The sequence below is a fragment of the Corvus brachyrhynchos genome, unplaced genomic scaffold (assembly GCF_000691975.1).
Source record: "Corvus brachyrhynchos isolate BGI_N302 unplaced genomic scaffold, ASM69197v1 scaffold5, whole genome shotgun sequence".
In the NCBI taxonomy this organism is placed as follows: domain Eukaryota; kingdom Metazoa; phylum Chordata; class Aves; order Passeriformes; family Corvidae; genus Corvus; species Corvus brachyrhynchos.
Window position 1 is genome coordinate 5,349,442 of NW_008238321.1, and position 18,624 is coordinate 5,368,065.

At 55.8% G+C, this 18,624-nt stretch overlaps 1 protein-coding gene across 1 annotated transcript in view; it reads left to right on the forward strand.

Annotated features, from left to right (window-relative positions):
- The window catches only part of PKD1 (polycystin 1, transient receptor potential channel interacting), a 39,550-nt gene that overhangs the window by 15,511 nt on the left and 5,415 nt on the right, over positions 1 to 18,624 (forward strand). The window contains exons 13-35 of the mRNA XM_017734267.1: positions 786 to 1,065; positions 2,485 to 2,701; positions 3,155 to 3,305; positions 3,779 to 3,931; positions 6,446 to 6,590; positions 7,411 to 8,013; positions 8,470 to 8,626; positions 8,872 to 9,124; positions 9,652 to 9,847; positions 10,459 to 10,629; positions 10,984 to 11,127; positions 11,628 to 11,838; positions 12,545 to 12,671; positions 13,352 to 13,468; positions 13,619 to 13,668; positions 13,826 to 14,028; positions 14,544 to 14,649; positions 15,178 to 15,296; positions 15,737 to 15,939; positions 16,457 to 16,651; positions 16,869 to 17,008; positions 17,584 to 17,711; positions 18,389 to 18,554. Coding sequence (XP_017589756.1) covers positions 786 to 1,065; positions 2,485 to 2,701; positions 3,155 to 3,305; positions 3,779 to 3,931; positions 6,446 to 6,590; positions 7,411 to 8,013; positions 8,470 to 8,626; positions 8,872 to 9,124; positions 9,652 to 9,847; positions 10,459 to 10,629; positions 10,984 to 11,127; positions 11,628 to 11,838; positions 12,545 to 12,671; positions 13,352 to 13,468; positions 13,619 to 13,668; positions 13,826 to 14,028; positions 14,544 to 14,649; positions 15,178 to 15,296; positions 15,737 to 15,939; positions 16,457 to 16,651; positions 16,869 to 17,008; positions 17,584 to 17,711; positions 18,389 to 18,554 — 4,235 coding nt within the window. The remainder of the gene's footprint in view (positions 1 to 785; positions 1,066 to 2,484; positions 2,702 to 3,154; positions 3,306 to 3,778; positions 3,932 to 6,445; positions 6,591 to 7,410; positions 8,014 to 8,469; positions 8,627 to 8,871; positions 9,125 to 9,651; positions 9,848 to 10,458; positions 10,630 to 10,983; positions 11,128 to 11,627; positions 11,839 to 12,544; positions 12,672 to 13,351; positions 13,469 to 13,618; positions 13,669 to 13,825; positions 14,029 to 14,543; positions 14,650 to 15,177; positions 15,297 to 15,736; positions 15,940 to 16,456; positions 16,652 to 16,868; positions 17,009 to 17,583; positions 17,712 to 18,388; positions 18,555 to 18,624) is intronic.

Genomic DNA, 18,624 nt, shown 5'->3' on the forward strand with positions numbered 1-18,624 from the left:
ATAAATCTGCCAGAGAGACAAGGAGGGGAAGCAATTTCTGGCCACAAGCAGTTGCAGGTGGTTCTGGCTGAGTCCTTGTGGGGTCATTTCTAAGCCAGAGCCATGAGTGGCTAGCCCTTTCCACACAAAAGCCACTTTTTTTTCCCTATAAGAGATCTGTAAAGTGAAGTGGTTTTTCTCCCTGCTGGTTGGCATTTTGCCCATTATTCTGGCAGCTCAAGCAGAGGTGGTTCAGTCTCTCCTCTTGTGCCCTCCTCTAATTCCAGCTTCCATTGCAGCCTGTGGAGTGAAGCAGGTCTCAGAACTGGAAGTCCTGTTGCTCCCAGCAAGCCCAGCATGTCCTTGCCTGGCATTTTCTTCCTGGTTATCTCACTGTTTCTCCTGTTATCACAGTCGTAGGTTTGTGCTATTAACGGTAACCACCCAGGCCACGTTCAGCTTGAAGCATATAAAACACAGTATCCCATGGAGACTCCACCAGTGCTTCATTTATTTCCTGTGTTTTGTACTCTGTATTATGAAATATTCTGTCGGAGGGTGATGTAATCCCAGAAACTAAAGTAGATCTCACAGTGGAAATATTCCCACCAGACATTTTGGAAAGGTTCCAGTTCTTGTTGCTGTAGCACACAAGACTAAAGCTGAATTATCAACTGCAAATTTGGCAGACGCTCCCACTAGAAATCTGTTACTTTTTATAAAAGACTCAATCTGAAAACATTTTAAGGACATAACTTCAGCTTCAAACCAAACCTCTCCTGTCTTTCCCCTGTCCATCCCTGCAGAGGTGGGCAGCTCACAGCTTTAAGAACAAGTCCCTCATCCTGGACAAAACAACCACGTCCACTGGCGACACGGGGATGAACCTGGTCCTGAGGCAAGGAGCCCTGAGAGATGGCGAGGGATACACCTTCACTCTGCACATCACAGACCTCACCACGGGGGAGGAAGGCTTCGCCTCCATCGACCTGCTGCCCAACCAACCCCCTGTGGGGGGGTCCTGCCGCCTGTCCCCCAAGGGACCCCTCAGGGCGCTGGTGACAAAGGTGCACTTTGAGTGTGCAGGTGAGAGCACCTGCCAGCCCCTCCTGCTCCTCATGACCAGCTGCTCTTCCCACAGATGTTCCCTCCACCCCAAACTCCTACCCCAGGGCAATGTTGGTCAGGACTGGGCTCAGCAGTGGTTTGGACCATGAGCAGCTTTGTGGGCCCAAATTGTGGAGCTCTCAAACTCACTGTGGCAGGCAGGCAGTTTAAAAATTCCTAACTCATGTAGGTGAATGGTGATATCCAGGCCAGACCAGTTCTTGTGGAAGGGACTGGTATTTCAGTGCAGGAAAAAGAAGATGGTGCCCAAAACTGAGTCACGGTATGTGGAAAGAATCAAAAGATGAAGCAGTGGGGCTGTCTCTGCCGTGTGGGCTGGATGTTCCCACCACCGTCACCTTCCCAACCAGCTGCAGAGACAGCAACAGTGAGCCCAGCTTTGGAAAAGTGGCCTGGCTGATGTCCCGTAGCCTTGGGCCAAGGACTAAGTGCCTCTGGAAACCAGATTTCCCCAAATGATCAGGGTTAGAGATTAGAGCTCTTTGTGCACAGTGCCGGGAAGCCACGCTGGGAGGAGATGAATCTTGCTGCTTCCAGGGGGCTGGGCACCAAACTGGGGGAGCAGCAGAAATGTGTTTAGGGTGATGTGGTTGTAACTTCGGTATGTTTTGAGCTATCCAGAATAATGCTGGAATCAATTCTTCTTTGGAATGGTGGGAATTTCAGCTCTTAGTGATTGTTTTTAAGCTGAAGTGACAGAGGCAGGACACAGTGGCAGTGCCAGCACCTTCACTGGGGCTCACTGGCGAACACAATGAATTTCCCAACTGCCCAGCTCCCATGAAAGTCACCATAATTCCTGGGAGCTTCAAGGAAACCTTTGTGCAGATTTTGTCCTGGGCTCAGTTGTTCCTGAGAGGCTGAACTGCCGGAGAGCTGAGCCTCTGTCTAATGTCAGGACTTGTACAGATGCTGTGGCCTTTGTCAGTGCTGTTCCCAGCCTCAGCAGTTATTCCCCCTTGTTATTTTGATCATGAATTTTTCATAATCCCTTTAAATGTTACAGAACCCAAACACCCAGGGAGAAACTCCTAAACATCACAAAAATTCAGAGAGAATGAAGACACCCCTCCAGCCTGGTGGAGTCCTTGTGCTGTCCTCATTGTGGGGACAGTCTGCCAGAGCAGGGGACCCCTGCTGGGACAGCAGCAAGGGCAGGTCCATAGAACCATCAGAGAATCCTGGAATGGTTTGCGTTGGAAGGGTCTTTAAAGACCATCTTGTCCCTTGTCAGTCTTCAGCTCCAAACTCCATCCATGCTGAAGGGCTGAGCGGGATGGGACACCCCAGGGGTGGGAGGGGGCAGTGCCAGCTCCTTTGGGGTGGTGTCTGCAGCTCCCCATGCCCCTGTCAGAGCCCTGTGGGGTTTCCTTGCAGGCTGGCGGGACACAGAGGACGCCGAGGGGCCGCTGGTGTACATCCTGCTGGCCTCGCGCCACCGCCCCGGCCACTTCCACGAGTTCTGCGTGTACAAGGGCAGCCGGGCCGAGCACGGGGCCTTCCTGCCCCCCGGCTTCCACGAGAGCGGCTTCCAGGTGTCCGTGGCCGTGCGGGTGCAGGACCAGCTGGGAGCCACCGTGGTGGCTGTGAACCGGTAAGATGCTGCTGGCAGGCTGGGCTTTCCCTCGGCCCCGTGTCCAGCCTCAGCTCCCAAATCCCAGGCTCATGGCTTGGCCAGCGGGTCCCTGTCCTGATCCTGGGTGAAGGGTTTGCCTCCTGCAAGAGGCTGTTGGCAGGAAGGGGAGGGGAGGCTCAGCAGAAGTGCAGACAGAATTCCAGGCTTTGTGGGTCATTGCTGGAGGGGGAGGTTTTCCCAGGAGTTACTGCTGCCACAGAGTCGTGGAACTGCTAAGTGGGAAAAGACTCCTGGGATCATGGAGTCCCAGGGCTGGGCCAGTGAGGAGTCAGGCTGCAGGTCCTTGGTGTTTCTCATGCAAATGGGGCACCATGGCAGCAGCAGTGGTGCTTTTGTGGGTCACCCACCTGCCTCCCCTCCTCTCCCTCCCAGCCCAGTCTGCACTTCACCCAAATCCCTCTTTCCTTGCAGCTCCATTGAAATTGGCCTCCCCGAGGGGTTCCCCAGCCTCTCCCACTGGCTCTACAATCAGACTGACAGCGTGCTCCAGGGATTGGTGAAACAAGGGGACCCTCAGCAGGTCATTGAGTACTCTCTGGCCCTCATCACCATCTTGAATGAGGTAACGAAGCTTGTTCTGCCCAAGAGGGGCCTCCAGAAGTCCTTGCAATCGCCAGTAGAATTTTTGGGCCAGATTTTGTACAACAATCTCTATAGGCAGGGCAGGAATTTGGGGCTATATTCCTGTTTCCCTGCCCAGGAAGAGGTTGCTGCATACCTGGAAGCCAGGCAGGGATGAGCTTCCCCCTGGGCACAGGCACCCTGCTGAGCTGGATAAGGACTGCACTCCAGGTACTAGACGGCTGCTGAGTGCCAGGCTGTTAAGATAATTGCTTGGAGAACAGAAGTGAAATTGAGGAAGTTCTGCTGGAAAACCAGCTCATTAGATCCCTCTGGGGAGAAGCAGAGGCAGGAGATGTGGAGTGCAGGGAGCAGGTGACTCCAGCTCAGCTCAGCAGCCTCTGCAACTGCTCTTCACTCTGTTTTTTTCACTCTACCTTCCTCACTCTTCCTGCTTTTTCTTCCACCCCCCAGTATGAGCGATCCATGCTGCTGGAACCTGAGGCTGGGCATGAATTTGAGCTCCGGACCTGGACTCGCAACAACATCACAGAGACCCTGAACTCCCTGAAGGTGAACACGGTGGATGACATCCAGCAGATCTCGGCCGCCCTGGCGCAGTGCACGGTACGTCCCCTGCCACCACCTCTGAGCCTCCAGCTGCAGCTCCTCAGTCCTTGCTGTGCTTGCCTGGCTCTCTCCACACACAGCAGGGACAGGTGTCACTTGCTGGCATCGTCAGGGTTTCTGTGGTGAGGTCCTGGGTGCTGCCAGCTCTGCCCCTGGGAGCTCTGTGCTGCTCCTCTGGTACCTGTCCTGGTTGGCAGCTGCAGGTGGAGGCTGCAGGAGAGGCCTTCACAGGCTGGAGAATTGGAGAATCATGGAATGGTTTGGGTTGGAAGGGATCTTAAAGCTCACCCAGTGCCCCCCCCTGCCATGGGCAGGGACACCTTCCACTATCCCAGGGTGCTCCAAGTCCTGTCCAACCTGGCCTTGGGCACTTCCAGGGGATGGGTTAGCCACAGCTTCTCTGGGCACCCTGTGCCAGGGCCTCCCCACCCTCAAAGGGAACAATTTCTTCCCAATATCCAATCTAATCTACCCTCTTTCAGCTTAAAGCCATTCCCCATTGTCCTGGCACTCCAGGCCCTTGTCCAAAGCCCCTCTCCAGCTCTTCTGGAGCCCCTTTAGGCACTGGAAGAGGGTCTAAGGTCTCCTCAGAGCCTTCTCTTCTCCAGGCTGGACACGCCCAGCTCTCCCAGCCTGGCTCCAGAGCAGAGGGGCTCCAGAAGCATTGGAATAAATCACTGGGGGAGTCACAGAATCCGTGAGCACAGACTGGGCTCCCATCAGGAGTAACACAAGTAGAGCTGCCTTGGGCCAGGGGCCAGTGCCCAGGTCTGATGCTCCTCCCAGCCCTGTTTCTGCCCTACAAGATGAGAAACCCCTCTCTGCTTTGCTCTGCTGCTCACTGGAATCACCGTGCTCCTGGCAGTTTGCAGCCCCCATTCCCGGTGCTGGGGCTGCTGCCTGGTGGATTTAGGAGGGAAGAGAGCCCAGTTACATAATGCACATGGGGTTTGGTGCTCAGCCAGGCTGCTCTGGCTCCTCCTCCCACCCTCCCCAAATCTTTGCTTTGCGGACTGGTTGGGTACCTTGGCCCTGGCTGTGTTTCCCCTGCAGGCAGGTCAGTGGTGGACAGGCACTGCATCTCACCCACAGAATCCTGATCTGCTCCCTTCCCTGCTTTTGAGCCTGCAAACCTCAAAAATCCCTTCTTTCTGTTCCCCTTTGTCCGGGGTTTGGGGTTCAGCACATCCCATTACATGCTGGACTGGTTTGTTTCTGTCTCTCCCACCTCCTCCTGCCTCGTGACTTGATCTTGCTGTGGAAGCTTAGATCTAGAAATAGAATTTTTATTCCATGGGAAAAGCTGACATTCCAGGATTACTTTGTGCTCTGGGTTGGAATGAAAATCTTAGGAAAATAGTACTCCAGAATTTCCCAAGTGGCTGAGACAAGTGGAGTTCACACATTCCTTTCCTGCACAAGTGTCCATCAGGGCTGATACATTTTTGATTTTACCTAAAAGGGAGAGGAAAAATCAGAATTAGTTTCTCCTGGAGGGATAAAAAAAGAATCTCAGATTTCTTGGTCAGTTCTCCTTCGTAAGTAGGAGCTGCCCTTGGGTGGTTCCTCCCCAGAACCTGATTCCTGACTCCGATTCACACAGTCTGTCCTGGCTTCTCAGAGCTTACAAATAAAGCAGAAAAGGGGGAATTCAAGACCTGCAGATGCTGTTTTGATTCTTCACCAAAACATATGGTGAATCACGGCTGAATCCTATGATGATTAAAAGAAAAAAGATGAATAAGAGCTAGGAACGGGGTTGTAACAGCTTCCATGTGTTGCCTCAGTCTCTCCCATCCAGCCCTCGAGAGCGCAGGAAGCTCCAGGCCATGGCTGGAACATTCTGTTTCTTGGACACATCTGGGAGCAGAGGGAGGGACATCCATCATGCCTGAGTGGCAGGATTCCTCCCACAGCCTTCAGGAGTGTTTAGACACTGAAATGAATTCAATTGGGGCTAAATCCTGCTTCCACTGGAGGTCGTGGAGTGGATGGAGGAATCCTATCCAGCTCTTCCTGGTTGGTTTCTGTGTGTGGCCCCAGAGGGGAGATGTGCCTGGTCCTTACGAGTGAACACCAGGGAAATCAATTTAGAATCAGAATCCTGGAATGGCTTGGGTTGGAAGGATCAGGTTGCTCCAAGCCCTGTCCAATCTGGCCTTGAGCAATTCCAGGGATGGAGTAGCCACAGCTTTTCTGGGCAACAATTTTCTCCCTTCATTCCTTTTTCCAACCCAAAAGCGTCCTCTGCCAGGCATCCTCTGCCTGCCTGTACATTGGCACCTTGGAATGTCCTGGGAGGGAGGTGGAAGAGTCTTGGACTCTTGGGACGTGCTGAACCCCAACAACTTGCTGGCCACTCTCAGTATGAGCAGGGCAGCCTCTGCTGTCCCCTCCCCAGGGCTGGACAGGGCATGGGGCACTTCCAGAGTGAAAAGGTCTCCTCAGGACTGAGCCAGCTGGGCTTTCCCTGGAGTGTTCCTGCTCTGTCAGACACTGGTCCCTTTGCAGGTGGTGAGCAAGGAGCTGGTGTGCAAATCATGCCTGACAAGGACCCTGAACAAGCTGGAGACCATGATGACCATTCTGCAAGGGGAGACCACCCAGGGCACGGTGACACCAACTGGCATTGCCGACAACATCCTCAACATCACAGGTGAGCTTTGTCCTCTAGGTGGGGGACAGGGGACTGGCTCAGGGGAAGAGGACACCGAGGGGGGCTTTCAGGCTCCCTCCTCTGCCATTTGAGCTTCGGCCCAAATTTTTAGGAAATTGCATCTGCCATTTGGAGTGTGGCATCCCAGCCCTCTCTTCTCCCTGCGCTTTTCCCAGGGTTGTCCTGGCTTTGGCAGCTGCCTCTGTGGACGCTTAAATCTGACAGTTGTTAATATAACTCACTATTACTCCTAATAAGCTCACTAAGACTCCAGGGGTTCTCTTTTTAGTAAACAATGAGTAACAGCTATGGCTTCCAGATGCTTGTCTTCCTGGTTGGAGTCCAAGGAGGCTGTCAAACCTCACTGGGGCATCTGGGAACACTGCACGGAAATTGCCACCTGGGTGACCTGGGGGGAAGCAGAGACTCCTTCTCTGCACACCTTGTTACCTCTGCACTCCTTTCTGAGTGTTGTGCACTTTATAGTGCAAAAGCATAGGAACATACATTTGTTTTATCCATTCCTTGCCTGCTTCCTGAGCGGTGGTTCTCTTCACTACACAGGAGGGAAATCAAGCATGTTGTGATTAAGTATTCCTCACCAAACCTGGTAGATTAGAGAGGCTGCAGGAACTGCTGACAGCTTTGCTTTTAGCTCTGGGCTATGAACACTCCAGTGGGGAAGGTCATGTGCAGAGGAACAGTGAGAAGACAGCAAGGAAAGCCTTGTCTGATTGCTTTGGGAAGGTGTCAGGTGTTCTCCTGACTGTAGCAGTTATCCAGGCTATTTACCACTTCCTTTTCATTTCTCTCCTGGCAGGTGACCTAATCCACCTTGTCAATACAATTTCACAAGAATCCAAGCCCCAGGAGCTGCTTGCTGATTCCCACAATTTGCTGCTGGCTCCCAAAGCCTACAACCTGTCTTCCAGCCTGATGCGAATCCTCATGAAATCTCGGGTGCTGAACGAAGAGCCCCTTGAGCTGGTGGGAGGAGAAATTAAGGCCACAGGCAAGAGGTCTGACCCCTTTAACTTGCTTTGCTACGAAAACACACCAAACTGCCAGTTCTCCATCCCCCAGGCCTTCAACTCCACTCTCTCCAACCTGACGGATGTCATCCAAGTCATGTTCCAAGTGGACTCCAATCCCTTCCCTTTTGGGTACATCAGCAACTACACCGTGTCCACCAAGGTCGCCTCCATGGAGTTCCAGACACACAACGGGGTGCAGATCCCCATCGGGAGCCTGGACTCTGAAAAAGCCATCACTGTGATGGTCTCAAACAACACAGACCCCAAAAATCTCGTGGCTGGTACAAAAGTCATCGAGGCAAGAACGTCCGTGAACCTGATTGTGATCATGGAGAGCAACAACAGGGAAGCAGGACTGCACTTCCAGCTCACCTACAGAGTCCTCAATGGTAGTTCAGACAAATCCATCTCTTTGTTAATTCTTCCTGTGAGAGAGGAGAGCTGGGTGTGAGGGATAACTGGTGGGGGAAGGGATGCCAGGTGTTGGCAGCAGGTTCCACACTGTGTGGTCGAGGTTCTGGCTATCCTGGACAATCTCCAGTGCCCAGTGTCATCCTTGCTTGTGGATTCTGGCCCTGAGAAGCCTTTTGCTTTTCCCAGCCCTTCTGTTGAGCCACGTTAGCCCTGGAGGGCATTGTCCAGTCCCTGTCCCGGGCAGGTCCAATGGTATTCAGTGCCTGGGGATCCTCTGAGGTGCACACTGAGAGAGCGCAGTCTGGAGAAGCATCTCTCACAACTTTCTGCATTCCTTATACTCTTCCTTGAGCCCCAGTGCTGGCAGCAGACCTGTAGTTGAGTCTCCCAGGGGTTTTTAATGCCACTTCTGTTCCTTCCCCTCCCCACAGAGCATTACCTGGCCAGTGAGCCCGAGCCCTTCATCATGGCCTATCTCCATCACGAGCCCCAGCCCAATGAGCACAACTGCTCTGCCTCCAAGAGAATCAGCCTGGATGCCCTGGCTGGAAGTGACCACAAGCTCTACACCTTCTTCACCTCACCCAGGTAAGAGAAGCCTCCCTGGTAATTCCTGTCAGCCACAGGCTGTGCTGTGGATGCATGTGATGGCTGCTCAGGTGGTCTGTGGAACCCCTGAGTATCTGCACTGCCAAAGGGTGTAAATTACACCATGTTCACTGGGCTTTTCCTCCTTTGTGAGTGCATCCCTGCCCCTGCAGCTGGATGCTTACCCTGGACACACCTGCACCAGAATGTGGGGGAATCATCTCCTTGCTCTTTCCCTTCTCCAGAACGGACGATCCTAACCAGAAGTACTACCTGAACATCACCAACCACTTCAGCTGGTCGCCAGTGGAGGTGACCCTGGGGCTGTACACATCCCTGTGCCAGTACTTCAGCGAGCAGGAGAAGCGCTGGAAGACGGAGGGAATTGTCCCCCTGGAGGAGACCAGGCCAGACCAGGCTGTGTGCTTGACCCAGCACCTCACAGCCTTTGGGGCCAGCCTCTTTGTGCCCCCAAACTCTGTCCAGTTCATCTTTCCTGTGAGTACAGCAAAGCAGAGGCTGTGCAGTGTTGTCAAACATGGAACAGGTTGTCGTCACCTGGAGCAAAGCCTGAGGCTCCTGTTGGCTTCATGTCTAAGCTGGCACCAGCACAGGCATCTGGGAGCCTTTGGGAGGTGCAGATGGGCACAGCTCAGGGGAAGCTGTGTCCCCTGCTTGGGAATCCTGGCTGGAAACAGACCTTTGCAGATGGCTTTATTCCCTGGCCTGGACACCTCGCACTGTGTCTCCCTCTTAGGGAGATGCCAAAACTTTCCTCCCAGCTGTCACCCAGCACTGTTTGATCCCAGAGAGTCGCACCTGCCAGCTGCTCCCTGCATCCCAGGGGCATCCAGGCTCTTCCTCGCTCTGTCCCTGTGACGTGAGTGGGAGCAGGGAGCTCCTGGCAGCTGCTGCTGCCGGCTGTGCGGGGCCACGTCTGTGAGCGGGGTGATGGCCAGGAAGGAGGCAGGGAATGGGAGCTGGATCCTCCTGGGCTTGCCTTTCAACACTTCTCTTTTCTCCAGGCTCCAGGCCCAGGGCTGAACTACATCGTGCTGCTGACATGTGCCATGTGCTTTGTCACCTACTCGGTGGCTGCGCTGATCGTGCACAAGCTGGACATGATCGACATGAACCGCGTGGGGGTGATTCCCTTCTGCGGGAAGAACGGGATGTACAAATACGAGATCCTGGTGAAAACGGGCTGGGGCAGAGGGTCAGGTGAGCCCACAGCTTGCTCCCATGCCTGGTTCCCAGGGGAACACCTGTAGTTCACCTGAGGTCCCACCTCAGCATGTCACGCTCTGAACGCTCCTCACGGAGCCCAGAGCTGAGCTGCAGCTTCAGTCCAGGGCTTCCCACAGCATCCCAGTTTTTATTGTGTGGTGATGGGGCAGGTCAAGAGAATGGTTTGGGTTGGAAGGTTCCTCAAAAACCTTCTGGTTCCAACTTCCTGACATGGGCAGGGACACCTTCCACTAGGCGATGCTCTCCCACCACTGGCTGTTGTGGTGGGACAACCAATTGCTGCTGGAAGGAACCACTCAGGAGAGAAATTCCTTCATCCTGCCTTCCTTGACTGGGCTGTGGTTGCAGAGGCAGAGATTGTTCCTCACTTCTGACCCTCTCCTGCCTTGTAGGCCCTTTGGATGGATCCTTTTGCTGTCTTCCAGGATCCATTACTTTGTTTGGAATCTTTCCCAGCAGCAGGCAGGCACAAAGTTTGGCTTGTGTTTGGGGGCTGGGTTTGTGATAGAGCTGTCACAGGCAGTGCTGGGGTCCAGCTGCACCTCGGGTGGGCTTCCCTGAGAGAGCCCCTTCCTTCCCTGCAGGTACCACGGCCCACGTGGGCATCGCCCTGTATGGGGTGGACAATAAAAGTGGCCACAGACACCTGGATGGGGACAACGCCTTCCACCGCAACAGCCTGGACGTGTTCCAGATCGCCACGGAGCGGAGCCTGGGCAGCATCTGGCGCATCCGCATCTGGCACGACAACAAAGGTGGGACATGGAGGGGCCACGTCCTGGGCCTGGACAGGGGGACCTGGCCTGTGGTGACCTGCTGGACTGGGGGGATATTGCTGGGGGACATGGAGTCTCCCTCACAGACTGGCCAGGTGCCACCCCAGACACAGACAGTGCAATGTCCTGTGTGCTGTGACCATAAATGTCACCTCAGGGTGACCTGGCTGTGCCATGCTTCCCTCGTGGGTACTGTGCAGTGCCCATCGATGACAATCACGTCGCACAGAAATGCTGCTGTCCCACTGACAGTGCTCCTGTGGCCCCCTCAGCTTCACAGGCTCACACAGGGAATGTGTGCCGTGAAATATTCCCTCGTCTCTCCCCGTTCAGGACTGAGCCCCTCGTGGTACCTGCAGCACGTCATCGTGCGGGACCTGCAGAGCAGCAAGAGCTATTTCTTCCTGGTGAATGACTGGCTGTCAGTGGAGAGTGAGGACAACGATGGCCTGGTGGAGAGGGAGGTGTTTGCTGCCAGTGAGTGCTCCACCTCCCCTGGGTCCTTCTCACCCCTGGCACCTGGGCCCCTCCTTTTCTCCAGGCTGAGCTCCCCCAGCCTCTCATGGTGCTGCAGACTCTTCCCCAGCTCTGTTCCCTTCTTTGGACACACTCCAGCCCCTCCATGTATTTCTTCTTGTGAGGTTCCCAGAACTGACCCCAGGATTGGAGGTACCTCAGCAGTGCCCTGCATAAGGGACAGGGCCAGTGGCCACACTGTCTTTGGTACAAGCCAGGTGCTATTGGCCTCTTGCGCACCTGGACAGAGCTGGGCTCATGTTCAGCCACTGTCACCCCCAGATCCTTTTCTGCTGGGCAGCTTTTCCAGCCACTCATCCCCAATGAGCACTGCATGCGGAGGGACACTGTGGATGCAGTGTGGATACCTCTGGAGTACCAGTCTGTTGGGAGGGACGTGGCCAGCCCAGCCAGGTCCCCTCAGTGGTGCAGTCACCCTGAGTCTGTCACTTTGTCCCCAGGTGAGAGTGAGCTGAGGAGCTTCTGGCGGATCTTCGTGGCGGAGCTGCAGCGCGGGTTCTTCGAGAAGCACGTGTGGCTGTCCCTGTGGGACCGCCCACCCCGCTCCCGCTTCACCCGCGTCCAGAGGGCCACCTGCTGCTGCCTCCTCATCTTCCTCTTCCTCTGCGCCAACGCCGTGTGGTACGGTGTGGTGAGCAACGTCCACCTCAGGTGTGTGCGTGGTGTGGTGGGCAGTGTCCACCTCAGGTGTGTGCATGGTGTGGTGAGCAACATCCACCTCAGGTGTGTGCACGGTGTGGTGGGCAGTGTCCACCTCAGGTGTGTGCATGGCGTGGTGAGCAACATCCACCTCAGGTGTGTGCACGGTGTGGTGGGCAGTGTCCACCTCAGGTGTGTGCATGGCGTGGTGGGCAGTGTCCACCTCAGGTGTGTGCACGGTGTGGTGGGCAGTGTCCACCTCAGGTGTGTGCATGGTGTGGTGAGCAACATCCACCTCAGGTGTGTGCACGGTGTGGTGGGCAGTGTCCACCTCAGGTGTGTGCATGGTGTGGTGAGCAGTGTCCACCTCAGGTGTGTAAAGGGTATGGTGGGCAATGTCCACCTCAGGTGTGTCCCCACCCAGTCCCAACCTGCTCAGGGCCCCCCTGCCTGTCCCATTGGGGCAGGACACATCTTCCATCCACTGGGAAGAGCTTCCTTGCTTATGCCTTGAGTCTGCCCTCCCCATTCTAAGGAGTCTGGGACCAGGCCATGGATGATGGATGACCAAAGACAGTCTGATTTTGGTTTTCAGGCCCATTTTCTTCTCTGCACATCTGGAATTCCTGTTTGTGCACTTCAGTCTCCTGTCTGCTTACCTGACAACCCCAAATGCTTCTGCTGACATCTGTCTCTGATCCCTCTCAATTCCTTGCAGCAATGTGGCTGTTTCCAGCCTGATCCCTGTCAGCGTGGACACGGTGGCTGTTGGCCTGGTGTCCAGCGTGGTGGTTTACCCTCTCTACCTGGTCATTTTATTTCTCTTCCGGATGGCTCGTGGCAAGGTAAGGAGCGGGGTTGGTTGCAGGTTGCTCAGATGGGTGGGAGGCCACCAGGTTTGCTTTTGGGAGGCTGAATTCTGCCTTTCCTGGGACCTCACTCCTCCAGCCTGGCTCTGCACTTGCCTGGTTGTGCTGCACCAGGGCCAGACCCTTCCCTGGTCTCTGCCTCCCTCCCTGAGCTCAGATCACTGCTGGACTCTGGCAGTGCCCAGGCACCAAAAGGGCAGATTTTAGAAGCTATTCAGGCACTTCTTCCCTCAGGATTTCAGTGTGTGACAGGCACCCAAATGCCAAAGGCAGAGCCTGGGAGCTGCTCAGTGGAGCCTCTCTGATGTCTGCCCTGGGTCTAAGCTCAGCTGGCTGAGCAGAGCTGTGGTGAGGCAGCTGGGAAGGGATTAGCTGGAGATTTAACGACTAGTTAAGCACAATTAGCAGCCCCATTAAGTATTGCAGCCAGCTGCTCAGGGAGTGATGAGCAGCAAATGTGGCTGATGCTGCTGAGAGCACACAGGAAAAGCTTTCAAACTCGGGGACTTCGTGGGAGCTTGTACCTGAGACGACTTGGGTGGCCCTGGCTGTGGCACGTGTGGGTACAGGTGTCTGGGAGGCCGTGGAGGATGGGCATGTGCCTGTTCTCAGCAGCAGTGGCAGTGTCACCTCTGTCCCTCCTGTGTGCCCTGCAGGTCTCCATCAGCCACACAGTGACTCACTCAGACCAGCAGTCCCTGGAGATCGATAACTACCTGGATTCCTCAGTCCTTGACAGCTCCTTCCCCACCTTCCCCGGGCTCCAGGCAGAGGTAACTGCTTCCCTCCCCACAGCTGGGCAGGCTCCTGGAGGTGTGGGCCCAGGGTTAAGAACAGCTCAGTGACTCCTGATGTTCCCAACCCGCTGCTTTCACCAGGAACAAACCTGTGTCATGTTCCTGAAACGTTTCTGTTCCCTGCAGGCCTTCTCTGAGCAAACCAAAACAGATCTGTTCCTGGAGGACTCCAAGAGGTGAGTGGGGTTCTGGGGATGGAGCAAGCAGGACTTTAGTCTGTGCTTTGCTGGGCTTGGCTTGTGCTCCCACAGCTGTTTCTCTCTACAATCCCACACAGTTCATTTTCTTGTGCTCCCCACATTCCTGACCGCCCCCATTCCTGTTTTTCCACAGCCTGGTGCGGTGGCCCTCCAGCGAGGCCCTGCTCAGCTGGCCAGACCTGCTGAGTGACCCCTCCATCATGGGCAACACCATCCAGAAGCTGAAGAGAGGCCGAGCCAGCCGCCACCTGGGGCTTGAGGCCCCACTGGCCACTGAGGAGGACACTTTGTCCCTTGGGATTCACCAGGGGCAGCCCCGGTACTTCTCGGCCTCAGGTGAGCCCCCCCGGCTCAGGGCAGAGGTGGAACAACAGAGCTGCTGCCATCACCACTGGCCTCACTCTGAAGGGCAGGGGAGGAGGGTTGTGTCTGCTTAGGTGGGATTTTAGTCTGGGAAAGCAGAAATCCTGGTGGGCGTCAGACTGAGGTGGGTGGTCCCACACCGCCAGCAGACTGGGAGCCAGGAGAGGCGTGTTCCCATGGGAATGCTGCAAGCAAGCAGAACTTCCTCACTGGCTGCAAAGACACAGTGTGTCCTAGAGCCTCTGGACATGGCTGGAGAAGGAGAACTTGGCCTCTTGAACCAGCAGTTCCCTGCCCAGCTCTGTGGCCAAGCTGGGATAGACAGGAACTGGAGGGCAGAGAGCAGGGGAGGGCTGTCCCAGGGAGGAGGACATCACCATGACCCTCCTCCTCCTCCTCCCCAGTTCCACCACATGGCTGAGCCGTGTCCTGGTGTGGTGCTGGGTGCTGAGCTCCTGCCAACGCTGTCTGTGCTCTCTCTTTCCCAGATGAGGATCTGATCCGGCAGATCCTGGCGGATGGAGCCAGTGGCATCTCCCACTCCCAGGACCTGGGGCCATACATGAGGGCAGAAACAGATCTGATCTCAGGCCTGTGAGTGTTTGGGGAGCAGAGCCCCCATGGAGTCAGAGCCTCCCACCCAGCTGAACTGAGCTGGGTTTGGGACACTTTCACGGGTCACTCTGTTCCTGCTGGCCATGACTCCTGCAGCCCCCACAGCCACAGCTCCAGGAGAGCACTGCCACCCTTCCAGGAACCACCTGGATTGTCCCTTAAAGCCCCAGCTGTGTCTCCAGCACTTCTGGACTGCGGGCAAAGTGCTGGGATGAGGGTTCACTTCATGGCACTGGTGGGAGGGAGAAGGAGATTCTACCCAAATCCCTGTCGTGTTACTGTGCCCAGGACACTCTGACCACCAGCCACTGCAGAGTGGGCGGCCAAGGGAAGGGAGGGACTGTCAGGCCTTGTCCATGAGACACAGAGCAGTGTCTGTGCCTTGGGGACATGTGTGATGTCCCAGGACTGGTGCTGGCCCTGGAGTTCAGCCCCCGTGGTGCCAGCCTGCTCAGCACAGAGCCAGCAGTGGCACAGCTCTCAGCAGGCTCCCCCTGTGCCTGGCAGGTCCAGCGTGTTCGGGGAGAAGGTGGAGACTGTCATGATGCAGAGGCTGAACGACAAAGGGCAGAGCGTGGCCCCTCCTCCCAGGGAAGTGAGCAGATCAGCCAAGTCCACCTGGACAGGTACCAGGGCTGTGCCCCCCGGGGTGTGCGGGGACAGGGCCCATCCCACACTACAGCACTTTGGGGGGGGGCACAGTGGGGTAAATGGAAAATAAAATAGAGCCTTAGGAAGGGTTGTTCCCTGCTTGGGATATCGGTGCTATTTCCTGCCAGCTTCTCTTGGAGGCTGGATCTCAGTAAGCCCTGGGCCAGCACTTGTGCTGTGACAGTCCCTGCAGTGTCCCCTGGGGAGGCTCTGCTCCCTCCTTCCCCAGTTACTCTGCTCCCTGCACTCTCTGCAGCCATCAGTCGTAGAAATGTGTGGGATGATCCCTCTGAACTCACCCAGGACTGGTGGCAGGCTCTCTGCTGGGATGAGTGCTGAGCTCAGCCCTTCCTGTGCCCACCGGACCCTTTGCAGTGATGTTCACACTCACTCTCCCTCCTCCTCCTCCTCCCAGTTGCAGACCAGACATTCAGGAAGCGCCTGCTCCCGCCCTGGTGCTCCCTCCTGGCTCACGGCATCAGCCTCCTGCTCTTCGCCACCTCCGCCGGCGTCTCCATGTGGATCGGGGTGGGCTTCTCCTCCAGCGTGGCCCTCATGTGGCTCATCTCAGGGATATTCAGCTTTCTGGCTTCGTTCCTGGTCTGGGAGCCTCTGAAGGTGAGGATGGCACAAGTGCACCGGCACAGACCTGTACGTGGAATTAACAGCTGGAGTTAACATTGTCCAGCTGCTAATCACAGTCATGGAATTGTTAAGGTTGGAAAAGCCCTTTAAAATGATCAAGTCCAACCATCAACCAGCACCACCACCATGTTCACCACTAACCCATGGCCCCAAGTGCCATATTCATGTGGTTTTTGAACACTTCCAGGGATGGTGAATCCACCACTGCCCTGGGCAGCCCCTTCCAATGCTTGACAACCCTTTCCATGATGAAATCAGGTCAGAGTGAACACTGTGTGCATTGAATGGTCACTCCCATCCCCATATCCCTCAGAAGGATAGGATGTGGACACCAGCAGCAGTAGGAGAGGGAGGGCTGGTGGCACTTGGTTTTGAAGGTCCAGGTAGGAGTTGTGCCATGCTGGCTGTGCCAAGGGGCCCATGGGAGCTGCTGCTGGAATGCTGAGGTGGCACAGCTCCCTGCAGGTTCAGCACTCTCCCTGTGCCCCAGGTGCTGCTGGAAGCCCTCTATTTCTCCCTGGTTGCCAAGAGGCTGCACCCAGAGGAGGACGACACGTTGGTGGAGCAGCCCTGCGTGGAACACGTGTCCGAGAGGATCAGCAAAGTCCGGCCCCCACAAGGATTTGCCCTCTTCCAGGCCAAGGAGGAGGCCAGGAAGGTCAAACTGCTGCACAGGATGCTCAAGGTGGGACATCTGCTGCCTGGTGCCCAGGGGTGAGACACGTCCGAGTGTGGGTTCTCCCAGTCCAGCTGGGATCCACTGAGTGCCTGGCTCTGGCTTCTGCCTCAGTTTCTCCATCTCTGGGTCTGATCCTGTTGCATGGCCATGGAAAGCACTGCTCTGCTGCAGGATTGGGATCCAGCCTTTCCATGCAATCCCATTTTTACTCTCTGCTTCCCAGAATTTCCTCATCTACATGATGTTCTTGCTGGTGGTCCTGCTCACCAACTACGGCGACGCCTCCCGCACCAGCCGGGCCTTCCTCCTGCAGAGCTCCATCAAACAGCAGCTGGGAAGCAACGACTTCCTGCTCATCAAGAGGTACCTGCCAGCCCCTGGGGGGGTCAGAGAAGTTGGCTTTTGGGTCGTGCTCCACAGGCTTTGCCATAAGAGGTTCCTTGGTGCCCATTTGGAGCTGGGTGCTCCACAGCAGTCAGCAGGTCCTGTCTGTCCCTGTAGTTCTCCACTGGAGAGCAGAGGGGCCTTTGGGGATTGCAAGGTTTAATTTCTCTGAGGTTTAGAGAGGTTCCCAGTGTGAAGGGGCTGTGGGAGTTGTTGTTGATCTTTCTGGAGCTGCTTGAAAAGACACGAGCTGCTCTGTCTCCAGAATTTGCAGCCACAACTTATAGTCATGAACAGGGTCATGAGAGCCAGAAATGACATCTTGTCCAGAGTCTGCCTTTCCTCACTCTGCACATAAGTTTAACTGGATTAAATTTTCCCGGCTGGTTTTCCACACCCCTGGGAGCTCCCAGCAGCCCAGTCTGGCTCTGGGGATCCCTGGGCTGAGAGTGTGTCTCTGCAAAGCCCTTGGCTCTCTGGGCACATCAGTGTGGCTTGTTCGTGCCCCAAAGTCTCTGAAACTTTGCACCAATCTCACACCTTCCCCCCTGCAGGTCGGATCAGTTCTGGGTGTGGATGTCTCAGGTGTTCCTGCCTTACCTGTACAACAATGGCTCTGGCCAGGAGAGCCACAGCACCACACTGGGCACAGCCCGGCTGCGCCAGCTCCGGCTGCGGGGAGGTAGGGCAGGGACAGTGGCTCTGCTGCCACAGGGGGAGGTGACAGTCCTGGAAGGATGAAGTGGGCAGGTCTGGGTGCAACTGGGGCTGAGGGGAGGCAGCAGAGGTTATGGAAGCAGTGGATCATGGAATCCCAGAATGGTTTTCATTGGGAGGGACCTTAAAGCCCATCCCACCCAGGGACACCTTCCACTATCCCAGGCTGCTCCAAGCCCCATCCAGCCTGGCCTTGGACACTTCCAGGGATCCAGGGGCAGCCACAGCTTCTCTGGGCAACCTGTGCCAGGGCCTCGCCACCCTCACAGGGAAGAATTCCTTCCCAATATCCCATCTAATCCTGCCCTCTGGCAGTTTGAAGCCAGTGATGTCTCCAGGGACCAGAGTGCTGGTCCACTGTTACCCAAGGCCAGTTGGGATGTCTCTGTTCTCCTCCACTTGTACCCAGCTAATCCACTCTGAGTTGGTGGCATGGATATATCGTGACTCCTAAATTGGACAGCTCTCTATTTTTATTGTTAATATCCATCCTTTTCTGAATCCCTGACTTCTGCATGCCCCTTCTCTCACCCTGGTGCACTTGTGGGGATGAATGCAGAGGGGTTGGGAGGAAGGGCGGTGCTGTGAGCTCAGCACTGGCTGTGCTGGCTCCCTGTGGCTCACAGGGTGCTCTCATTCCAGCTGAGTGCCAGCAGAGTGCCCAGGATATCCTGCAGGGCTTGGGCAGTGCCCAGAGGAGCTGCACTGACCAGCACATCTTTGCCACTGCTGACTATGGAGTGGGCTGGGAGAGCACGGCTGGAAATGGGACAGCAGCGTGGGTACACTCAGCACCCGACCTAGCGGGGTAAGGGCTGCCCTGCCTGCTCCCACCCCCTGCTCCCACCCCCTGCTCCCACCCCTGCTCCTCCCCCAGG